This window comes from Erithacus rubecula (assembly GCF_903797595.1).
Source record: "Erithacus rubecula genome assembly, chromosome: 10".
In the NCBI taxonomy this organism is placed as follows: domain Eukaryota; kingdom Metazoa; phylum Chordata; class Aves; order Passeriformes; family Muscicapidae; genus Erithacus; species Erithacus rubecula.
This window is the reverse complement of record NC_136662.1, coordinates 18,439,439-18,460,557: the sequence shown is the minus strand read 5'-3', so window position 1 is coordinate 18,460,557 and position 21,119 is coordinate 18,439,439. Positions and strand designations below refer to the sequence as shown.

The 21,119-nt window shown below is 42.9% G+C and overlaps 2 protein-coding genes across 5 annotated transcripts in view; one reads left to right on the top strand and one right to left on the bottom strand.

Annotated features, from left to right (window-relative positions):
• Positions 1 to 6,447: 6,447 nt before the first annotated feature.
• Positions 6,448 to 11,640, bottom strand: MMACHC (metabolism of cobalamin associated C). 3 transcript variants are annotated; one of them, XM_079314021.1, is made up of 5 exons: positions 11,486 to 11,640; positions 9,442 to 9,636; positions 8,940 to 9,092; positions 8,265 to 8,476; positions 6,448 to 7,236 (listed from the first exon to the last, which is right to left on the bottom strand). In XM_079314021.1, exons 1-5 carry the CDS (start codon positions 11,555 to 11,557, stop codon positions 7,194 to 7,196), a joined length of 675 nt encoding a protein of 224 aa, XP_079170147.1. In that variant the 5' UTR covers positions 11,558 to 11,640; the 3' UTR covers positions 6,448 to 7,193. The 3 variants fall into 3 exon arrangements, with proteins under 3 accessions (XP_079170147.1, XP_079170145.1, XP_079170146.1); XM_079314019.1 differs by having other exon boundaries at positions 6,448 to 8,476; XM_079314020.1 differs by having other exon boundaries at positions 6,448 to 8,473.
• Positions 11,641 to 11,746: 106 nt separating this feature from the next.
• The window catches only part of TESK2 (testis associated actin remodelling kinase 2), a 110,792-nt gene continuing 101,419 nt past the window's right edge, over positions 11,747 to 21,119 (top strand). Inside the window, exons 1-2 of one of the 2 annotated variants that reach the window (XM_079314007.1) lie at positions 11,747 to 11,863; positions 15,897 to 16,018. The gene's annotated coding sequence lies outside the window, so the exon portion shown is untranslated. Of the gene's footprint in view, positions 11,864 to 11,977; positions 11,997 to 15,896; positions 16,019 to 21,119 lie in introns of those variants that run through there. The other variant, XM_079314008.1, reaches the window with a different exon arrangement.

The following is a 21,119-nucleotide window of genomic DNA, read 5'->3' as shown; positions in this document are numbered from 1 at the left end:
CACTGTCTACTGTTCTTGTATGTATCTCCTGATGAGTGTCAGGACACCTGGGAGCAGTGCAGACTGCACTTCTGAAAGCTTTCTGTCGACATCTTGAGCCCTAAAGGCCTTTTACTACAGCTCCATTGGAACAGAGAGAGAAAAAGACTAGATTTTCATGTTGAAGTAATAAAGTATTCCTCACACTCTTCATGACTTGGCTGCTAGATGCAGGATCAGGATGTTGGGCTTAAGCTCTGAGCACTGTAGTGTTGCTTGGAGCATGTGACTGACAGAGGTGGGGCATCTCCTCATGCACCATGTCAGCTTAGCCATTCTGGCATCTAGTTTAGTCAAAACTGACTGTTTGTGTCATTCTTGGCTATCCAGCATTGAGTTTGAATGCTCTCTCTATGGGAGTGGAATCCTGGGCTTTCTGGAAAGCAGACTTTCTTGGATACAACATTCATCCACAGTCTTTCCCACTACATGTCATGGGGGTGATAATAAGCCAGTTATCCATTAGCTTGTAGTTGTATGATTTAGATCAAAAGAGTGGCATTATAAAATCTGGTACTCAGGTGTGCTCAGCCTAGTCTTGAATCTTTGTATTTCTGATTATGTAAAACTCAGAGCACATGACTGACCTTAAGTTGCACCAAAGCTGTCACTGCTGTGTAGTTTCATAGTTCAGGGTGGCTTGAGATAGGGCTGAACTTCAAAGCTGAGGACTTGGGTGAAGAGCTCTTGCCTAACAGTGTAAGGGAGTTAGAGCCCTGTGATCTTCATGTAAAGATTAAACTCTTACTGGACCTTGTAACCATCTTCACCTCAAGTCATAAACAAGTTCTGTCCTGCTTGAAGTCAGCAACACCAAAGAGGAGGCCCAGAGCTACTTCTGACACTCAAAAGTGAAAGTTGTATGCCTTGAGTAGTAAACTTGTTTTGTACACCTGCAAAAAGTATGTGGCAGGAGCCTTGGTACCAAATATTTCAGTATCTACTAAAGAATGAGAGACTACAGACTCTACCTGCTTAAGCATCACAGGTCACAGGTGAGTGATGATACTGTGGAAACTGGAAACAGCCAAGAAACAAAATCCCTCTGGACTAGGAACTGTATTACATGCATGCATCAAGTGATTTGACAGTGGGAATCTGTACAATTAAACAATTTGTTTATTCTTCAGCCACATGAGTCATTCCCATGAAGGTTTGATATGCTGTCATTTTAATATTTACATTACTTACATTTCCAAGAGCATAACACAAAAAATGGGCAACAAAACTTCAAACCAAGAAGACTCTTAAGTTTATTTCTTTGTTTAAACTCTGTATTGATTCAGATGTAGCTTGGAATCTCCAGTAAGTGTTCTGGGGCTTACACCCCACTCCTTGCATCATGACATTTTAGACTGGTGTAGCTTTTATGATATTCAAATAACTAGAATTTATTTAGTTTTTTATTTTAATAGTTTATTGAGGTGAGTTTTTTCCATGTACCAAGATGCAGATTGTATTTTCATTACAGCTACAAACTGCTTTTGATTTCACAATCAACATACTTCCCAGTGAGGTAAAAACCTCACTCAAGCAGTGCTTGAGTTTGACAGGATGGGGAGCTGCCTAGTGGGATTTACCCTGAAGATGTAAATCAGAAAGGACAGATGTGATATTTACTGGGTGTTTTTTTAATGTGTGAGTGACTGCATGTCTATTTTCCCAGTTTGGGTGCTTATTATAAATATAACCTTTATTCATTCGTTTAGAATGCCTTAGAATAGTCAGGTAAAGGGAAACTGAAATATATCTTACTTTGTCTCTATCCTAGATCTCTTAATTTGTAGCTGGTTGCTGTGATTCCTGGGGATTTATGTAATGATTCCTCAGCTGGACAGGGGAGAGAAAATAGAATGGAAGGTTCATGGGTCAAGGTAAGGACAGGGAGAGATCACTCACCAGTTACTGTTTCAGGTGAAATTGGCTTAATTTATTACCAATCAAATCAGGGTAGGATAATGGGAAATAATGAGGCTGCAGGGGAATCTGTGCTCTGGAGCATCTCCTCTGCGAGGAGCTTCTCACAGCAGCCACCCCTGTTAACCCCCCACCAATCTAAGCCACACAAATACACACATGGTGCTCTTTCATATTATCCAGAATTTTTTAAAAAATTCCCTCATGTTTGTGACAGATACTTGTAATTCAGTTTTGAGATAACAGCATTTGTGTAGGAGCATTTTTTTGGTAAGTATAATACAAAGCTGTGCATCAGACATCAGTTCTATATATTGTATGTTTATCTTGGCATACATAGGATTGATGTTCCATATTCAATATACAGAACCTAACCTTTACTAGATTCTGTACAACTTCTGAGTTAGTTATTTCAAAGTTAACAACTGCACATTTATATTTAGATGCTTAGAAGAAAAAAATTGCTCCTTAATGTTTAAAGAACTATCACTTTGTTAGAAAGAAAGCTTTTCAATAGTTTTGAAAAAGTGTAAAAAGTTACTAATGTTTAAAAGTTCTATTTTCTTAACAATGACTCCAGGCTTTTTATCTGGCCTTTGTTGAATATGTTACTGGATTGTCCAACAAATCAATACAGTTCAAAGAACAAAAGCAAGCATTTTATATTTCACAGGTATTGCAAAATGATGCACTTTGGTTAGGAAAGTATGTTTGCAGAAGTCCAATGAAAGCAGCTTTTAGTAATGTTACCCATCAAAATAACAGTTATGTAAAGATTGTGTTAGGATATTCAGGTTTATTGTATTAATAGTTTGAAAAATGTATTAATAGTCTGAAATTTTCAGTGGGTGTTCTGGTGTTCAGTATTCTATTACATAACAATCTGCAAATGTATGTTCTGATGTATTCTGCTAGACAAATAGAGGACTTAAACCAGAAATAACTTGGTTCTGATTTGCAAAGGGTGAAATGAGGGAAGTGCAGAGTAGTGGAATGCAGCACACTTGGACAATTAGTTCAGAAAGTGTTAGAGCTGTTACTGTCTCCTTTGTTTTACAAAAAGAACACTGAACTAGGAAATCAAATGGTTTTTGCTCACGAATATAGGAGCTCTATTTTTAATCCTTGGAAAGAAAAAACAGGAGTTTGCCTTTAATGTACAATCAAACAACTCTGCATTACCAAGAGCTCTGTGCTGCACAGCCCTGGGTGGCTGCAGGAGAACAGGCTGTTTGCAGTGTTCCTGAACAGGAGCTGAGCCTCTGGGAAGCAATTCTCACCACACCTAGTGATGAAAGGTTTGGACTTCAATGTGAAATTTGGCTCTTTCACCTGAAACTTAAATCACTGCACACATGATGGGGACACGTGTCTGAGTGTAAAATCCTTCAGGGCAAGAAACCATTTGAGCACAGATACATGACAAAATATGTGTGAAGTCATGAAGGTTGCACTGTCCTCTGATAGCAAGTCCAGTAGGTTTATGTTCCATATTCCACAACAAGAGATTTTTGAAGTAGCTGCACTGATGAATGAAACCAATATCCTTTGTCTAGAAAGGAAAAAAGTCTTCAATCTACACTTAATAAAACATCATAGCCTAAAATTTATGTATTTCATCAAATTCATTTTTCACAACAATAAGGCAGTTTTTTACATTTTGGAAGACTGAAGCAACAGTGAATGATTCAGGAACACTTGTCTCAACAATACTGGAAAAAAGGTTATGACATGAAATTAAAACCTAAGGCTAATTCCTTTAAAAGGAATAAAAGGTTTTATACATTCACAGAAAATGCAATGATTCTGTATAAATTTAAGAAACACAGAAAAACCCTCCACTCCTTCTGTAATCCACTTAAAGGAATTTTCCTGTCCCATGATTTGTTCTACACGAGGAAAAAAATCCCAAGCACCTTACCAAGTGTCAAAATGTTTGATTTTCAGAAACTTTTCAAGGTATTTCAGGGAAAACATATGCAGTTATTAAAAGTAAAAATTGCTTTCTCAAACATCAACAAAGATAATATGAAAACTATAGATGTAATATTAATGAATTATAGTAGCCATTTCAAATATTTGTATGCATATACAATCACATTTTGCAGATTTTGGTGTATTACTAGAGAGATTTTAAACATTCCACTAAAATATCTTACTGCTCATTTCATGACAAAATATTTAATTCTTTCAAGTTTCTCACCATATTTCCTAAGGAATGTGAACATCTTTTTCAGTCACAGAGGGAAAAGAAAAGCTTATTTGTGTTCCTTGGTGCTCTCTGTTTCCTCCTTGAAAACCTAGAAGGGAAGTGCTCTGTTCTGTTTTCTGAAGGAGACGTGATGGATGATGTGTCACAGGATATGTGATAGCACAGGAAGCCAACATAGCAGCAAAAACTCTCTAGTGAATGCATCTGTCAGTTTTGGTGGATGAATCTGTCAAAGTTCAGGTTGCAGAGGTGCAGCTGTTTCTCTGCTGCAGTGAGCAGCAAAACCACTTCCCTCAGGGTTTTGAACTGCTGCTGCTTAAGTCAGTATTCAAGGCTAATTTGTTAAATACACTTTTTGCATGAGGCTTAACAAGGAGTGCTGATAACCACTACTGACCAGTAGCTGCTACCATCTTGTTTTTCAAAATACATCAGTCTTAATCAGAGGGGTTTTGATTCAATTTCAATTCAAGTGCATTTTCAGAAATATAACCCCAGTCAAATAGTAGCTACACCAACAATAATTTTGGTTACAAATGAATAAAAGACCATGAATATAATACTGAATGAGTAAAATTATGCTTCTGATCCAGAGGAGGGCAATCTAGCCCTAAAAAAAACAACCTAAAACAAAAACATGGCAAAAAACCCAACCCAAAACTTTACCAAGACTTTAAAACCCCCATCAAAGCAACAAACCAGAAGAGTTCACTGTTCTCCTAAGGTTGGCTATTTTTGTCTGTCACACCAGCACTGATTTACACAGCAAGACACCTTTAGTTTTCCATAGTTTGGAGGAAAACAGCATTGTTACAAGCCACTCTTTTCATGGCAGAAGGAAATCAGACAATATCAGGAATTAAGTTTGCCACACTCTTCTTCATACCACAAAGAAACTTTAGTGATTGTTATTGCACCAGTGAGATGTGACTGATTCAAACTGACACCAAAAACCCTCAACAATATTTTCTGAAGTGTTTTTCTGAGCAACAGCTCTAATGACTGATGGTCACCAGGTTTGACTGTGCTTTGTTTTAATTGGTATTGTCTGTCAAATCTTTAATTGTTATAAAAATCTCATTTTTAGGTTAATGAAGTAAAAATAGGGAAAACATAGGGAAAGTAAGAATAGTAAATGCATGAAACTACTACAAACTTCTTACTTCTCCATAAATTATTTTATTAGCTTGAAATATACTGAATACCTTGTTTCTAAAACTGAATTTAAATTCAAGTAGCTTTTAATTTCTTCTGTTTTTCCTGTTTAGCTCTTGAATACTCACTCCACTGGTTATACTGAGGAAAAGAGTATTTAATAATGTTAAAAAATTAGGATTTAGAGAAAACTTGTCTAAAAATGTAAAATGTGATACTTAAACTAGTAAATCTATCCAAGTATTTGCAATTACTTGTTTGACATTTGCAAGGGCTGAAACTAAGAATGCCTTCACAGTGCCTCAGGGTCCAAGGATGATCCATTCCTCACCATGTCTGGTCTTGTCCCAAGAGATAAGTCAAACAGGTTCTCAAACCTCAATTTTATAAGACAAAGGCCATTATACTCCAACCAGCAAGGGGAGAAAAATACTCACTGCAGCTGTGGATCTCAGTGAACTGGCTAAGAGAAAGAAAGTAATGCCCAAAGTCACTCCAAAATCACTGTGGTAGGAATGGATATTGGTAAATATTTGTACTCTGTTGTGCCTGACACAACTGTGTTCCAGAAGCACGAGGAACAGGGATCTGTGACTCAGTGCTCACTAGAAGGATTTAACCAGTAAAAATTCCAGTATTTACAGATCTTCCTTCAATACTGGTGAGGGAAAGTCCCTCAGTTATGTCTCACTGGACATCTGGAACTTCTGTTACTGTTAACAACAGAGGAAGAAATGAAAAGTGCACTGTCATGGTGCTTGCTGTTAATGCTCTTGCTGAAATGACCTGGGCAAGATAAACCTTTATGAGATTTACTCATAATGTGCTGTAGGTTTTGTTTTTTATATCCCAGTGGGCCTGTCATTATAGTTTACCAACTTCTGCTAAGATAACCAATTTTTTCCTTAGTTTTCAGATACTGGACTGTGTGTGTCTTAGGTAGTTCACTATTTTCAGGATATTAAAAACACCATGATTCATTCTTGCTTGAACACCTTGAGTTCTCCAAAAGTTAAGAACTGCAGTGTTTAAATAAAAATACTCAGTACTGAGATTCACTTACAACATTGTATATTTAATAACCAGCATACCATTTGAAGTGAAATAAATTACAGAAATTGAAATGCAGTGGCCATGATAATCTGTTTAATAAATTAAGGCAAAATATTAAATATTTGTAATAAATCAATACCAAAAAATCAAAATATTTTACTTTAAATTGTAATGTAACAAGATAGATTTGATTTAAATCTATATTTATCCTTCTATGGCAATCAATCAGCATTTTGTCTTTGCTACTAGTATGAGCCATTAGCTAAAATCCCTGTTACAGTTCAGTTAAAAAGTTCTGAAACAGCAAACAAATCAGAACCAGAAGTAATTCTGTAACAAAAGAACAGATTTTAAACATTCTCCACCTTAAATTAAACATCACAATACCTCTATCACATTCTAAGTCAGGTGTCTGCCTTAGTCAGAGATGAACAAAGGAAGGAAAGCAACAAAGACTTTTTTTAACAGCAAATGCAGTGAACAAACCCAGTTATCACACGTGGGAAGCAAACTTGTTATCCTGAATTTGGATTACAATGAGTTAGTGTACAGACTATGAGCAACTGTATGAAGCAGTGAACAATGGTGAGGGCAACCTTCATGGTGGAGTCTCCAAAAGGTTTGAAGAATCCCAACAGAAAAAGAAAAGGCTCAGTTCTACCAAGTGAGTATTTCTTCATCATCATTTTGATACAATCAAAAGGAAAAAAAGTGCCTCTCCATTTGCAGCATTGCACTGCAGTCTAGTAAAACAACTCTCACAAAATATTATTTTAATGTATTATATTATTTTAACGAGATCTGAGCCTCAAATTGCTCAAAGATAAATTAATTCCTGGTTTCCAGGTGCATTGTAGCCTCTGAACAAATATAAAAGAACAAAGTTATGCAAAAAATGTTATGTTTCTGTCTGAACATGTTTTATCCAGCAATGTAAGTAATGTGAATGTCAGTAATATTTTCTTTTCTTCTGTGCTTGTTTGCCTGTGCATGTGGCAAGGCCCTGCCATGGCTTTTACATGTGTGCAGGTTTACATCTTCCCCACACAGAAAGCTCACCAGGAAACTGTGGCAGGAACTCTGGGGGGTGTGCTGTGTGCTGGCACTGAAAAATACTTTTAACACGAATGTGGTCTACATTAGAAAAGGCCACGAGAAATGTCTTTTTCAGTCAGTTGTCTTAACATAAGTAAAATCTCCACTCATATGGACTTTACTCAGCATCTTTCCAAATATTCCAGTCAGCTGCCCTATAAATGGATAATTGCTTAAATGTGATTTAGGCAAGACTGTAAAGTTTGGACATCTGTCCCCTAGGGAGAGTAATGACACAAGATAATAAAATGCTGGCTACATCTAAAAAAGTACCTGCCCCAAGTTTGGACAAAATCAAACTAACAATGACTGAAATTTTTTTTATACCTACAAAGAAAAAAACCCAAGAACATCCACAAAGAAAATTCTTGAGAACAAAAGTGATTTCTCTAATGAGCAGCAAACAAATTTAAGGTTGCCAGGATGTCTAAACTACTCCCAACCAAAGGCTAACTGGCACCTTACTGGACTCTCCAAAGAACACCCCAGATCAGCAGCAGCACAGGACAGAGAGCTCCCACCTCCCCCAGACCGCAGAGCAGTGCCCCTCTCTGGGAACCTGATCTGTGCATTGAGCTGCTCGGATTTGCCATCTCTGTATTAGCATAACCATCCTCCTCTCCTCCTCCCCGGGAACAGCCGGTGCTCATGAGTTACCCTTTGCTGCCCTCTGCCCTCCACGGAGCCGCTTTCTCAGTGAAATGTGATTCTCTGCGCTTCCTGTGAGAGCCCCAGCAGCCGGAATCTCTCGGCTGGAGGAGTGGCAAAATAGGCTTTTTGCTCCTCCGAGTACCTTTCCTTCACTTCAATGATGTCCCTGTAGCGGCCGTCCTGCCAGTGGAAGTTGAACTGCTCCAGCAGCTCAATCCTTTTCTCCTCCGTGCTCACACAGTCAGCAGGAGTGGGCTGTTCCAGGAGTGGCACCTGAATGTCTGGGAAGAGCAAGAGACCCCGAATAGCAAACCAGCCACCATACTTGGGATGGACACAAACGCCAAAGATCTTCTGGAAGAAAAAATAAAAAAGCAACGTTATTCAAAATATCAGATGTTTTCTCACGCTCCCAACCTTCTCTTGGAGTGCTGTATAGACCAGAAGGGAAAACTTTCCTGAACTTATGGCTCGAAGCACTGCATTTCATTCCCATTTTCTTGTGCCCACGCACACCTCCCTGAAATGTGGGGAGAGGTTCCTTCCTGAAAATCTATTACAGGAATTAACCACAGAGCATTTTCCCCCCCACTTTGTAATGCTCTAACCAACGGGTTTTCCTTTACACTGCCATTTATTTTTCTAAGTAGGTTTAACAGATCAAAATATTTCTCTCCATGCACATCTTCCTACTACCTCAAAGAATCTTGGAAGCTTCCAATTCCCACCTGAAACATTTTATGAACCTGTATGTGCTCTGAACTTTGTAGTTTCCTTGCTGTTCAGTGGTTCTTCCCAAACAGTGTTTCTGCCTCACCTTTTTCCCCCAAGGATCAAGCTTCACATCCTTCCTTTGATAGTAATATGCAGCTCCAGCAACGTGGGCAGCTGTCTGTGCCAGGAATTTGGGCTTTCGGCTCGGCAGCATCTCGTAATCAAACATGACATCCACCCTCTGGTCAGGGAATTTCTAGGAAAATTTGAAAACATCAGCCCAAGCTCATGGAAAAAAAGCTATGAGCTTGCAGGCACAAGAGAAGCCTGCAGACTCCCACATCCTGCTGCTGAATTCTGTCAGCAGGTTTGAGGCTGTGGGCGCTCAGCCTGTGCCTGCAGAGCTCCCTCACAGCTGCAGGATGTAATCCAGAGGCAGAACATGCAAGTAAAGCATCCCAAGCCTGCTGATGCTCCCACCTTCATGAATAATGCTTCACCCTTCCAAAGAGTGGGGCAGGAGCCTGCAGGGCTTTGTCTGCTGCTCATCCCACCTGGTTGTGTGCCACAACACTGAAGGGAATTTCGGTATTTTGGCTTCTTACCTCCTTCACACGTGATAAATGATGGGAAACACACTGATCCACAGGATCCCTGATGATTTTTAATCGTTCTTTATTCACAAAAGGCTTAAGGGCTTTGTCAAACATGGAAGGTGTGCTGAGCACCACGAAGGCCAGTGTGTCATCTGGGTAGGGGAGGTGGAAAGCTGGCTGGAGAACAGCATTGTACCACCCAACCTCCAGCAAAGAAACACAAATTTCCATTAGAACACAGAAACCATTCTAGTGGACATGCAGAATGTAAAAAAGTGGAAATAATTGCGGGCCCCCCTTCATTTGCAATCAAGATGGGCAACTTGCCCAGGGCCTTTGTTTCAAACCAAGTTGTTTTGCACACCAGGATTCACAGTTTGGGGGAAGTTAAGCTGTGAGCTGTGAGATAAGAATCACACACAGCATTCAGCTCCAGTCTGCCCTTTATCCAGCTCTGCTCAGAAACCTAGAGGGAAGTATGAGCAATCAGCCTTGCCAATGCAAATCAGATGGTTTGGTTCAGATAAAGCTTTTACAGTTTTTTTTCCCTTTCTTATCTCAGGCCAGAAAGAAACTGGTACTTCTGTTTTGTGTGACAAGTTGCATGTTTTACTTTTTCTGCAGGAAACACTTGCATGAAATGAAGGATTTGAAGCTCTTGGCAGTGCTAAACCCCCGCTAAAAACATTACCAGTAGCACATGGATTATGACACAGCCACATTTGAATATTTCATTCCAGGGCTGGACATGTTATAACACGGTCCAGAAATGAGAGATCAAGCCAGGGCAGCAGGAAGCATGACCAGACCTGCAACTGCCAAGTGCAGGAGGAAATGACCCAGACCCCCTGCACCCCACTCCTAATGCCCCGCACTGTAACATCAGTCTTTTCATAGGTTATGACACAGGGTGCCACAAAGGCCAGCTCTAACAGTCAGAGAGATGCTGAGTGATGGAACATTAAGTTTGAAAATAAAACTTACTGCTTATTCTAAATAATCAGTGAAATTACTCTGACAGTGACCCTGCAGCTGGCAGTGGCAGCCAGTCTGCCCATCTGGAAATAGAGAACAAAGGCTAGATTCACTATAAAGCTTACATTCTTATATGAACCTCTAAGTTTAATCAGTTTTGTGGCTCTTAAGGTGTTGAATTGAGATGTTACAAGGAATTAGAGAGATGAATCTTAAGCTTTGCTGGTTTCCCAGTGAAGGGCAGTCAGTGCACTAGGGGTGCCTGTGTCAGAATGAAATCTGGAGAGAGCTAATGGGCTAAAAGGTTTCCCCTCTGGTAGCTACAGTCTTTTCATCTGGGTTCTGCCCTGAATTCTGCTGATGTGTTCTAGACAAGCAGCATTACATTTTCCAAGTTCTGGAGGCACTTCTCCCATTAATTCTTTCACCACCTCATTTTTATGCAAACAAGATCATAGCAGGAAATAAGAATATTTCAGATGACACTCCCCAGATAGATGTATATTTCAGATACAACACTCCCCAAGGGAAGGGCACGTTTATTGCAGATTGATTTGTGTTTGATGTTGCAGATTGATTTTTATCAGATTGGCCTGGGGTGGGCAAGGAAGGGGAGCCCCTGCATTTACAGCTGAACAGGGGACAGTGGCAGAGGGGAGGCGCCTTCCACGGGCAGAACAGCGGGCAGAGACCATTCAGGAGCGGATGAGGGGGTCAGCACTTTCACAGACAGGTGCTCCCACACTTCGATTAAAATGTAAGCTTGCCTAGAGGACTTTGCCGCCTGCTGGGGCAGATGTGTCATTACGTAACTCCCCGACCCCGCCGGTCAGGGCCCGCATCAGGGCCGGAGCAGCCGCTGCCGCTGGGGTCACCTTGCCCCGCGCTCCCGGGCGGGCCGGCCGGACCCCGCGCTGCGCTCCGGCCCCGCTCGGCCGAGGGGCGCCCCGAGCTCCCCGGGGCACCGACCCCCGGCACCCCCGTCCCCTGCGCAGCCCCGGGACCCGCTCCCGCCCCGCGCTCCCTCAGCTCTGTGAGCAGTGACGTAGCTCCCATGACGTCACGGTGACGTCATTACCTTGAAGGCGTGCGCCTCGAGGCCGAGCGGGCCCAGCGCGCCGCGGAGCCGCTCCGCCACGCGCCGCTCCATGGCGGCGGCGGCGCGCGGAGCACCACGGGAGCGGTAGTTCCGGCCTGGTGGGACCCCCCGCGCGCATCCCAGTGTCTCCTAGGAGACGGCGATGCGCGCAAAGCACCCTGGGAGTCGTAGTGCGCGGCGCCCTCCCCTCTGCGCCGGCTCCCCCTGAGGGGACTCCATGTCCCAGCATGCTCAGCTCAGTCCAGCCGGGGTCCCCTCACGGTTCCCGGCCTTGTGCCCGTCCCGGTCACACCGCCAAGGATTAGGTGTATTTTCCTGTCCTTGCGCTCTGTGGGAAAGCGCCACCTGCCCCTGTGGGTGGGTGCTGCTCACTGAAACAGTGAGGCCCTGTGCTGGCAGTCCTTTCTCCTTCCCCTTCTGAAAGTGCATCTTCTTTGCAGGTTCTATATTCCCTACCAATGCATTTGCCACACTGGAGACCGAGCCTCAGGTCTGGATCTCTTTACCCTAATCTTTATAGCTGCTATCTGTATAGTACTTGTGCAATGCTCTCCAGTATGTAGTCCTGGGTTTTATGAGAGTCAGGACACCAAATGTGCAAGTTCAGGGGGACAGAATTACCTCAGATATGCAAACTTATTGCTCTGTGGAGTTTCCTAACATCTTCTAGTACCCCAAGAGTCCCTCCTTATTGTACCCATGCCTTCTGTATTGGGAGGGCAGATGAATGCCATCAGTCATGTTTAGAATTGTGCTTTGTTCTTTACAGATCTCTCTGTATTTCCAGTCTGTAAAGTTGAACCAGACCACCATGTTCTTTCTTGGACTAAACTGTCAGTAATCCTTGTACAAAATCTGTTTTTGCCCATGTGCTCTTATAATTGAATATCTCAGTCTGTGAATTGAGTAAAACAGGGGAAAGAGCTCCAGCAGGAGCAGATCCATAAACTGTGAAGCAGTGCAAGTAAAGGCAGTGGAGCCAAAGCACAGGGAACTGTAGGAGATCTCTTACACAGATCACTTTTTGTCTAGGTTTCTGAAGTCATGTTGAAGAAACAACAGGCTGAGTGTAGCCTGGCACAAAGTTGCTCCATGTCACTGCTCAACAAGGAGCAGAAAAAGTTGGATATGAGGCAGAAAGGGGTTTGTATCTTTGATACTTGAAATAAGAGGTTTATGCCTGTGTTGATATGTTATATGTCTAGCTCCCTTCTTTTTCTCAGCTGTTCTGGGGTTTTTCTGAAGGGTTTAATGCTGTGCTGGATCAGAGATTGCCTCTGGAAAACATGTGGATTATTGTCCCCTCTCTCTCAGGTGCTAGACCTGCTGAGCAGCCACAAAGCTCAGTCTAACAGAGCACAGTCTTACAGTTTGCACAAACTCAGGATGGAAGTGTGGAGCACTCAGGTGCAGGGGATACCCCTTCAGGGAATTTGGGGGTGCCCAGGTCCATGCAGCCACATTCTGCAGGAGCAAGTGCAGCTCCTGCATTGGAAGAGAGTCAGCTGCAGGAATGTGTCACAGGAGGGTGCTGCTGGCTGGTGGCTGCTCAGAGCTCTGCAGGACAGCTCTTGCTGTGGCAATTGCTTCCACAGGCACTGGATTGGCAAGCTCAGAGATGCTGGGGACTGATGTCTCATCCTGCTGTTCTCTTTCACCAGCTGTTCTTTGTACCTGCCTGCACAGTTCATTTCCATGTCTGGCTCCAGATTTACTGATGGAGAAGGTAGCAGATTTGCCAGTTTTTTGAGGTGGGGTCTTCCATTTCAATCCTGACCTGGCAAAGCTTGAGGCAGGTCTGATTTCAGTGTCTGCCCTCTCCTGGAGCTGATCTCTGGCTAAGTGCAGAGAGGGTGTTCAGTCCTTTTGAGGCAGTTCAGGAAGGGGGTGACCCCTAGGGAAGGGGTGACAGTGCTGGGCCTGCCAGAGTTCATTTGGACAATGTTCTCTGATTTTTGGGGCTGTCCTATGCAGATCCAGGAGTCAGACTCGAAGGATCCTTGTGGATCCCTTCCAACACAGGATATTCTGTGATTCTAAATGGCAGCCTCTGCTACTGAGACGTTTGTATCCTGAGGGTTGGCATCATCTGCTCATTCCACGTGGGCGTGGAGAATGAGTACCTGCTGTTCCCTTCACAGCTGTCCTTGGAGCTGTTCCCTGAGCCACCTCATCTGCCTTGTTTAATCAGGAGTGTTGCTGTCTCCTGTTCTGTCAGGGCAGTCTCCTTGCTGCTATTTGGACAACACTTTACTCGGATTTTACTGCACTGACTGAAATAATTGGTGCGTTTCAGAAGAGGTGCTCATTTCAAATACCTGAGCTCGAATTCCTTTCCAGATCCCCCATCCCTCACATTCCTTTCTCCCCAAGCTCAGCTGGTGGGAACTGGCTTTGTTTGTGCCACAAATCTCCACTAGCTTGGCCCTTGCTCTCCCCCACCCCTACCAAGGGCTCTGACCTGCTCCCTGGAGAGAAATGAGTGACATCTCAGCTTCCTTGTCGAAGATCCTTAGATCTTTTTGGCTCTGTTTCATTGTACCCTCTGTCCAACCCCAGCTGCCCTCGGACAGCTGCCAGATGTCTGAACTGTCACAGGTCTGGATGAGAATTCATGTCACAGTTTCCAGCATTCTCTCCCCTGACAGCTTTGTGCTACAGTAAAACAGCATCCAGAGAATATGGTTCACTTCCCTGGGGGAAGGCAGCAATATGTCTGTGAGGTGTCTGTGCCCCAGGTATGGCTTTGTGGTTTTTTCTATTATTAGGAAAAACACAGCACTCTCATTCATCCCCCTCAGGCTAATGCTGATATCACGTGGAGTACAATGTGATTTGGTGTCATCATGGAGCATCTATACAAAAAGAATTATTAGTTTTCATTGTTCTCCACAACAGTAAATGACAAAGATACAATGTTGTACTGATTATAATAGAAGGGATTTTCCTTCTGCTTTCCATCCACAGCTCTTGAAACCTTTTTCTGACCCTGGTAAAGAACAATTGTTCTGCATTAGGTAGGAACCTGATGTGAGAGAGAGAGACACACACATTGTTTGAATGGTCAGGGCAATTTGTAACCGAAATGGAGTTAAAGGACATCTTAATTCCTTGTCTGTTTTTTTGATCTTTCTAGCTCTTGACCACAAGCATATAAATGTCTATTTTTATTAGTGGGGAAGTATTGGTGAAGACTGAGTCTGGAGGCTAATGTAGATTCATTATTAGGTTTTCTTTGATAAAAAAATATTGTATCAACTTGGTGAGATGTTTTCAATAATGGAACTTCGTTGCACTTTTCCTGTAATTAAATATTGATTCCTTATTTCTTTCTAAAGCCTAATGCCTTCCCTTATTATGTCACTCTCCCACCTGTTAAGCTCTGATTTCATGAGATGTTGTCTGTGCTGTCAACATCAGCTTAAAATGTTCCAATCTCTCTGCATTTTCCTGCCCTGGCCTCACAGCACATTGCCTCCCAAATTTCTGCTGCTGCAGTTGTTGGTGTGCTGTAAATCCGATCAGGGAGCCGAGCTGGTTCTAACAAGTGCGTCATTGTTCGGGCTTTTTTGTTGGGTCTTTTTTCTTTTTTTTTTCCCCTGAAGTGGTGTGGTTCACAGTGCTGCTGCAGGAAAAAATTGTGCTGGCACAACTGAGTGAACAATGTGATCAGGGCTAGGTGGGGAAGCAGAGGTTCTGCTGCCAGACAATTCATCTCTGAAAACACAACTGAATTGCTCAGCAGAGCTGCCTTCTGCTGCATGAGGCATGACTGTTGGAAACCCCATCAAAGTGGTGCCCACCCCATCCTCACCCCCAGTAACTCTTCCAGCAGGCATTGCTGAAGTAAGGGACTGTCAGTGTTATCCTTCAAACAGACCTGCAGTCTCTGATCTGAAAGATCATGTGAAAAGTCTCTTCTGGAAGGAAGTAACATCCATGGTACCTGCAGGGAAAGAAGAGATCACAGGAATGATTTCACACTTACTCTAGTGTTACTAACAGTCTGGGATATGGCTTTCCAGCCTCTGGTTTAGAGATCTCGTGCTGAGGTCAGATGTCATGTTGTTCCTTTCCAACACAAAGTGACCCCTGTATGGGAAGGGTTTGGCACTGTGGCCGTGGCTTGGAGTAGAAATGAGGTGGCTGATTCTTTGTGTTTTAAACCTGAACGATGTGGAGCTGGCTGGAGCTGTCAGTGCCACAGATAGGTGAAGTCTGTGCCTGAACATTTTTGCCAATATGTTTTCCTGCCTGTCATGTAACCTGTTTTCTGCTGCCTTGTGCCACTACTTGTACCCATGTAAAAAGGTAGACAGAGGGTACTTAGACTCAGTAAGTCTATCCTTGAACTTATGGCCTAATCTGCTGGTTTTTAAATTTCTTTTAGAGCGAAGCAAGAAGTTGCTGAGAGAGGCAGAGTGGTTTTCTCCATCTTTGGCTGAGGTTCCCACCCCAGACACTTCAGCTCCGAGGAGCTTTCCAGTGCCATGGAGGTCGAGGTGCCTGAAGGTAAGTGTGGCTGGATCCTGCACCCTCAGGTTCTTAAGAAGCTGAAGGATTTTCTGCTGTGATGTGGAAGACAAAGCTCTACTGTCCAGGGCATTCCAGAGGTCATACAGATGAGAGGCTCTTGCTGGGTCCACTTATACTGGTAGGACTGAGTATGCAGTGCCTAAAGGCAGGAAGCCAGCACAGTTTGGAGCAGTGGCCTAGCACTTGGGCCAGATTTAAACCTTAGTTCTGAGAGCAGTATTGCTATGCCAGGACAGAGAAAACATGTGTGTGCCTGCCTATTCTTTCATCCTCCCTCCCCATGTAGTGTCAGGGTAATGAAAAGCTGCATGTGAGGGCCAATTATGATACTTATCACTTCCTCTGACAGTGCCAAGATACCATCTCTTAATGTGGCTCCATTTTTGTTTTGGTGCTGACACATAGCTAGTGAGAAGGTTAAAATTGCTCACTTCAAGAAGGTTTGCCTCCCAGCCTCTTCATCCTTTTGGATTTATGCCTTGCTCTTAGGATATAAAACCCCTTGTGTTTGCATTAACACTTAGCATTAAAAGAAATCAGGAACAAAGGGCTAATGTTCCTTTAAAATAAAAAAAATAATGCCCTACTTTAGTAAGATGCTTAAGATTCTCGTGAATGGAGGCTTTAAGGCATATTAAACTGCTCTATGTGCTGTTTTTCTAATTTACTAATCCTGCTGATTCAGATTTTACTAGCAAACCTGCTACAATTAACTGCTTTGTAGATGCAGCTGTAACATGTCAGGTTGCTGTTAGGGCAATGCCTGAAGAGCCTGCATGTCCTATCAAAGGGTTAAGCTTTTCTCTAACATTTATTCTGAGGTACATACCAGGTGGGGACTCTTATATAGAGTTTTACTGATCAAATGTTCAAGCAAACAATCTCATTTAATAATAAGCAGATAGTTACCTGTTGCTGTATTATTGTAGCAAGTATTTGTACATAGTAGCATCAGAAACCCTGCAGGGGTTACTGTGGCAGGGGCACCCAGTAGCTGTGTTGGCTGTTTCAGTAGGAGATAAATGAGGATGTTTTTAATAGGGTTTGAGATGATTGCAGACCACAGTGAACCAGCAGTGCTGGAAGGGATAGAAATAGACATTCTGTCGTTCTCAGGTCTGGCAAATGGGGTAAGAAGACTGGGGAAGGATAATTCTTTGGTCTTTTGGTGATTGTACATGTACCTCCAGGCTGTGTTTCAAGCTGGCAGAAAGCAGTGCTGGAGAAGTGGCTAGAAATAGCTGGAGTGATGATCTCAGCAATGACCTGCCTGGGCTAGAGCTGCATGACCTCTACTGTTAGCCAAAAGGCACTCTTTACTGCCTGGAGCAACTAAAAAATGGAAAGGATTTTGGCTTCCCTGGGAGGGCAAACTCTTCTTGACTTGTTTGTTCCCTGCATTTTCCACAAGTGGAAGCTGTGAGGTGTGGGGCTGACCTAAGGGGACAACTCCAGGAAGGGAAACAGCCATTTTGATAAATTATTCACAAACTGCCCAGTCTCACACTCTGCCAGAGACCTGAGCTGTTTTTTGCCACCTCATGCCCCTTTGTTCAGACCTGCCCCTTCCACCCTTTCAACACCATGTTGCATGTACTATCTTTCTCTGCTGGAGACAGACACTGGTGCAGGACATGAATTGTGATTTGTCAATCAGCTTTGGTAGCTGCCAGCTGGCTTGCAGAGGGAGAGATGCTGTGGTGCTTGGCTGCAGTGGGGGTGTTCCTCCAAGGTCAAAAAATTCCAAGCTGCAGTCCTCTGCTTCAGCCCTCTCCCATGGGATGGGATGTATGATCCTGTCCTCTGAGCTCTCACTTGGTGGACCAGAGCAAATTGTGAAAATTTAGTGTGTTTTCTCTATTAATGCCTTCAAATGTTTACTTTTTCTCACAGTTATACTGTAAGTTTTGAGTTATGCTGGATTGTGCTTACACTGTTGGCTATCTAAGCTCTGGGATGTAGAGCTGAGTTTGGATTGTTCCTTTTAGGGAGACTATGCACAGGAAGAACAGAACAGATATAGAATGACCATAGATTTACCCTGTCAAGACCCAATATGGAGCAGCTGACTTGACAAGTGCTGGTAAATTGCTTCCTCTTGTGTGGCACAAAACAGGTGGAGAAATCTTGTTATTTGAATAGAAAATTCCATGACGCTCATAAAGGGGAGGTTGCTGGTTTGTTTTATGAGAATAGAGTGCCACAGTGGCAGAAAAAGGCCCTGTGAAATTTCCTTATGTAGTTTGATTTTTTTTATTCCATTTCCCTCTGAGACAATTTTATAATTCCAGTCTGTTGAAGGAGAAGGGAGGAGGTGAATGATTGATACCAACTTAGACTGTGTAAAATAAAGGGAGCTCTTTTCCCAGTGCTTCTCTGAGCCCTTTGTGAAAACTGGTTCCCTTTCTGCTAGACAGCCACAAATAGTTTTGTCCACAGTTGCCTTCCACCTAAAAATATTGAGATCCTTTCAAAAAAGTGGGCAAATTTTCTCATCCTGCCCCTAAGATTATCAGAAGGGCAGTTGAAGCAATGATCCTGTTAGCTGTGTCTATTTGCCTGTGTGATTAGAAGGCATAGCCAGGACTAGTGCAAAGGAGCACTTCACTAATTTTGCAGCTGTCCCTAGTAAAACTCCTCTCAGTCAGAATCAAATGAGTGTCTAAATCTGGCTGAAAGTCATCTGGCTGAATCTTGTCTTGTTCCAAGCAGAAGCTGTAATTCAGTATTGAAAGCTTCAGCAGTTTGGACATAACAGCAAATTTTTAAGAAAATACTGAGCAGAGCTGACTGATTATCTCTCTTCCTACTGGTCCCAAGAAAGACCAGTGAAAGGAAACACTAATGCTTGTGATAGTTATCCTGTGGCAGCTGATGTGTACTTCTGAAAGAGAGAGAGGATTAAAACAGGGGAGGAGAGGAGTTACCCTGCAGGAGATTGTCAACAGATGTTCCATTGTAGTTCAAAGAGAGCTAGCAAAAGGCTTCTGCTGCAGGGATATATTAATTCTGGGCAGTGCATCACAGGGAGACCTGTTTTATGACTGGGAGGATACCTCTGGTAACTTATTTAGCTCTTTATTTGAACTGAGGGTGGGGTATCTGGTCTACCTGTAAACAGAGAGGGAGCTGAGCAGTAGGAACAAACATGTAGTTGTTTTCTTGCAGCTGTGACCACTGTCACTCTGATCAAGATCAAACTGGTTTTGTGGTTCGGGGGTTATTTGACTGAGAGGTCATTGAACAGAAAAAATATTACAGAGGAACTGAGGCTAACCATTGTTAAACTGCTGGGGCATGTGAAGCAGACCTGCCTTGAGTACGTCTTTCAAGCACACTTATTGGACAGGAAGTAGGAACAAGCACAAGGAAGGTTGTGCAGGCTGTCAAGCAGATGAATAAATTGATCCCTCTGTATTTAAAATGCACAAGATTACCAAGCTATCTATGCTTCCTTCATGTAATAGTTAATGATTTCTTATAAAATCTTTCCAATGTTACAGAATTAACTGTGATGGGGCATCTAGTTCACAAGCTCTCTCTAACCAGGCACAATGAGAAGGTCCTCTTCTGGGAGCTTCTAAGTGCTTTATTTTCTGACATGTTTTTGAAGTTGTGCTCTGGATGAAGGATGACTTTTTTAGATCTGTGAGGAAACATGACCCCTGTAGTATTAAAGTGAGGAAAAGTCTTCATTCAAATGTATTTGGGTGGGGTTTGAAGTCTGTTGATACGTTACAACGTTCGGGGAGATTTAAACCAAACCACAAACAGTTTTGGGAAACTGCTGGGTGACTTTTCATATTTGCGGTCATGGTCTTTATCACTTCAGTATGTATCAGTAGGAGTGAAAATTTGGCTGTTTTATGGACAGTAAGTGCATGACTTCTGTTTTCTTTGTGGGGGATGGAAAAGAGTATTGGAAATAAGTTTCCTGTCTCACTTCTGTTATGCAGTGAAGCAGAGGTAGCAAGTACATGAACATCATGGGCAGAGGCTCAGGAGGTACACTTAGAAAAACCATCCCCTTTCCCCCATGACAAATCCATATTTATACTGATTTGATGCAGTTACAGAAAATTAAGTATAAATAGTGCTGAGCTGTGCAGCCTCCTGTTTCCTTCACAGGTGTCTGAGAAATGACAGTAGGCATTTCTGTTCTCCCCTGGGTATAAGAAGAACACTGGCTAGTAAATTCTTCCAGGTTCTGCATAATTTCATAGCCTTCATTACTGAAAATTTACTGCTCTGCCTCCCTGGCTTGAGGCTTCTGTACTCCTGTTCCCTGGATCAGTGGAATACCTTTCTCATTCTGCTTTAAGTGGTAACAAGAACATGAGACTATTATCCATGGGAAATCCTTATGGGATGATTGGTCTTACAAGACCCACACTTGCCTTGTCCACTCCAGTGCTCCTTGTGGCAATTTCTCTATCTCTGTAGCCTTATTTACAGACTTGCAGTGTTACATGATGGTCAAATACAGCATCCAAAGCTAAAATACAGATACTGAGACATGAAAGACAACTGAGTGGGCAGAAAAATGGCATGAAGCCATTGGTAGCCCTGCCCATGGCACAGCATGTCTAGACTGTCACTTTTCAGCTTCTCAGATCCCCTTCCCTTCAAAACATGAGGCTGGAGAGAGGAGTGGAGGGCAGAGGAGGCAGATGGGTCTCAAACTCTGGTTTCCTTTTACCTGTGTTTCTTTCCTTTCTATTTAACTTTAAACCCAAATAATCCAGCTGATTTTTGGTCCCTTGCTAATTAGTAATCGTGCCTTAGCCTAAGAGGCATTAGAACTAAACCCCATCAGAGGCAACAGCTATGTTCAAGGAGAAATGCAGAAGTTGGCAACAGTTTCTGGTTCTGTCAGTTCTCTTTGCTGCACAGGAAAGGTGAAGCCTCCACAACAGGCCCATGGTCTCCATCTCCAAACCTGGCCACCTCAGAGGTTGAGTCATCTGGCTGGAAGGTCAGAACTCAGCTGGGCAAAGGCACAAAGCTTCGTATGTCCCAGGGGTGGCTGCCTGCACAAGCCTGTCCTGCTGCTGTCTCTCCAGCTAACATAGCCCTG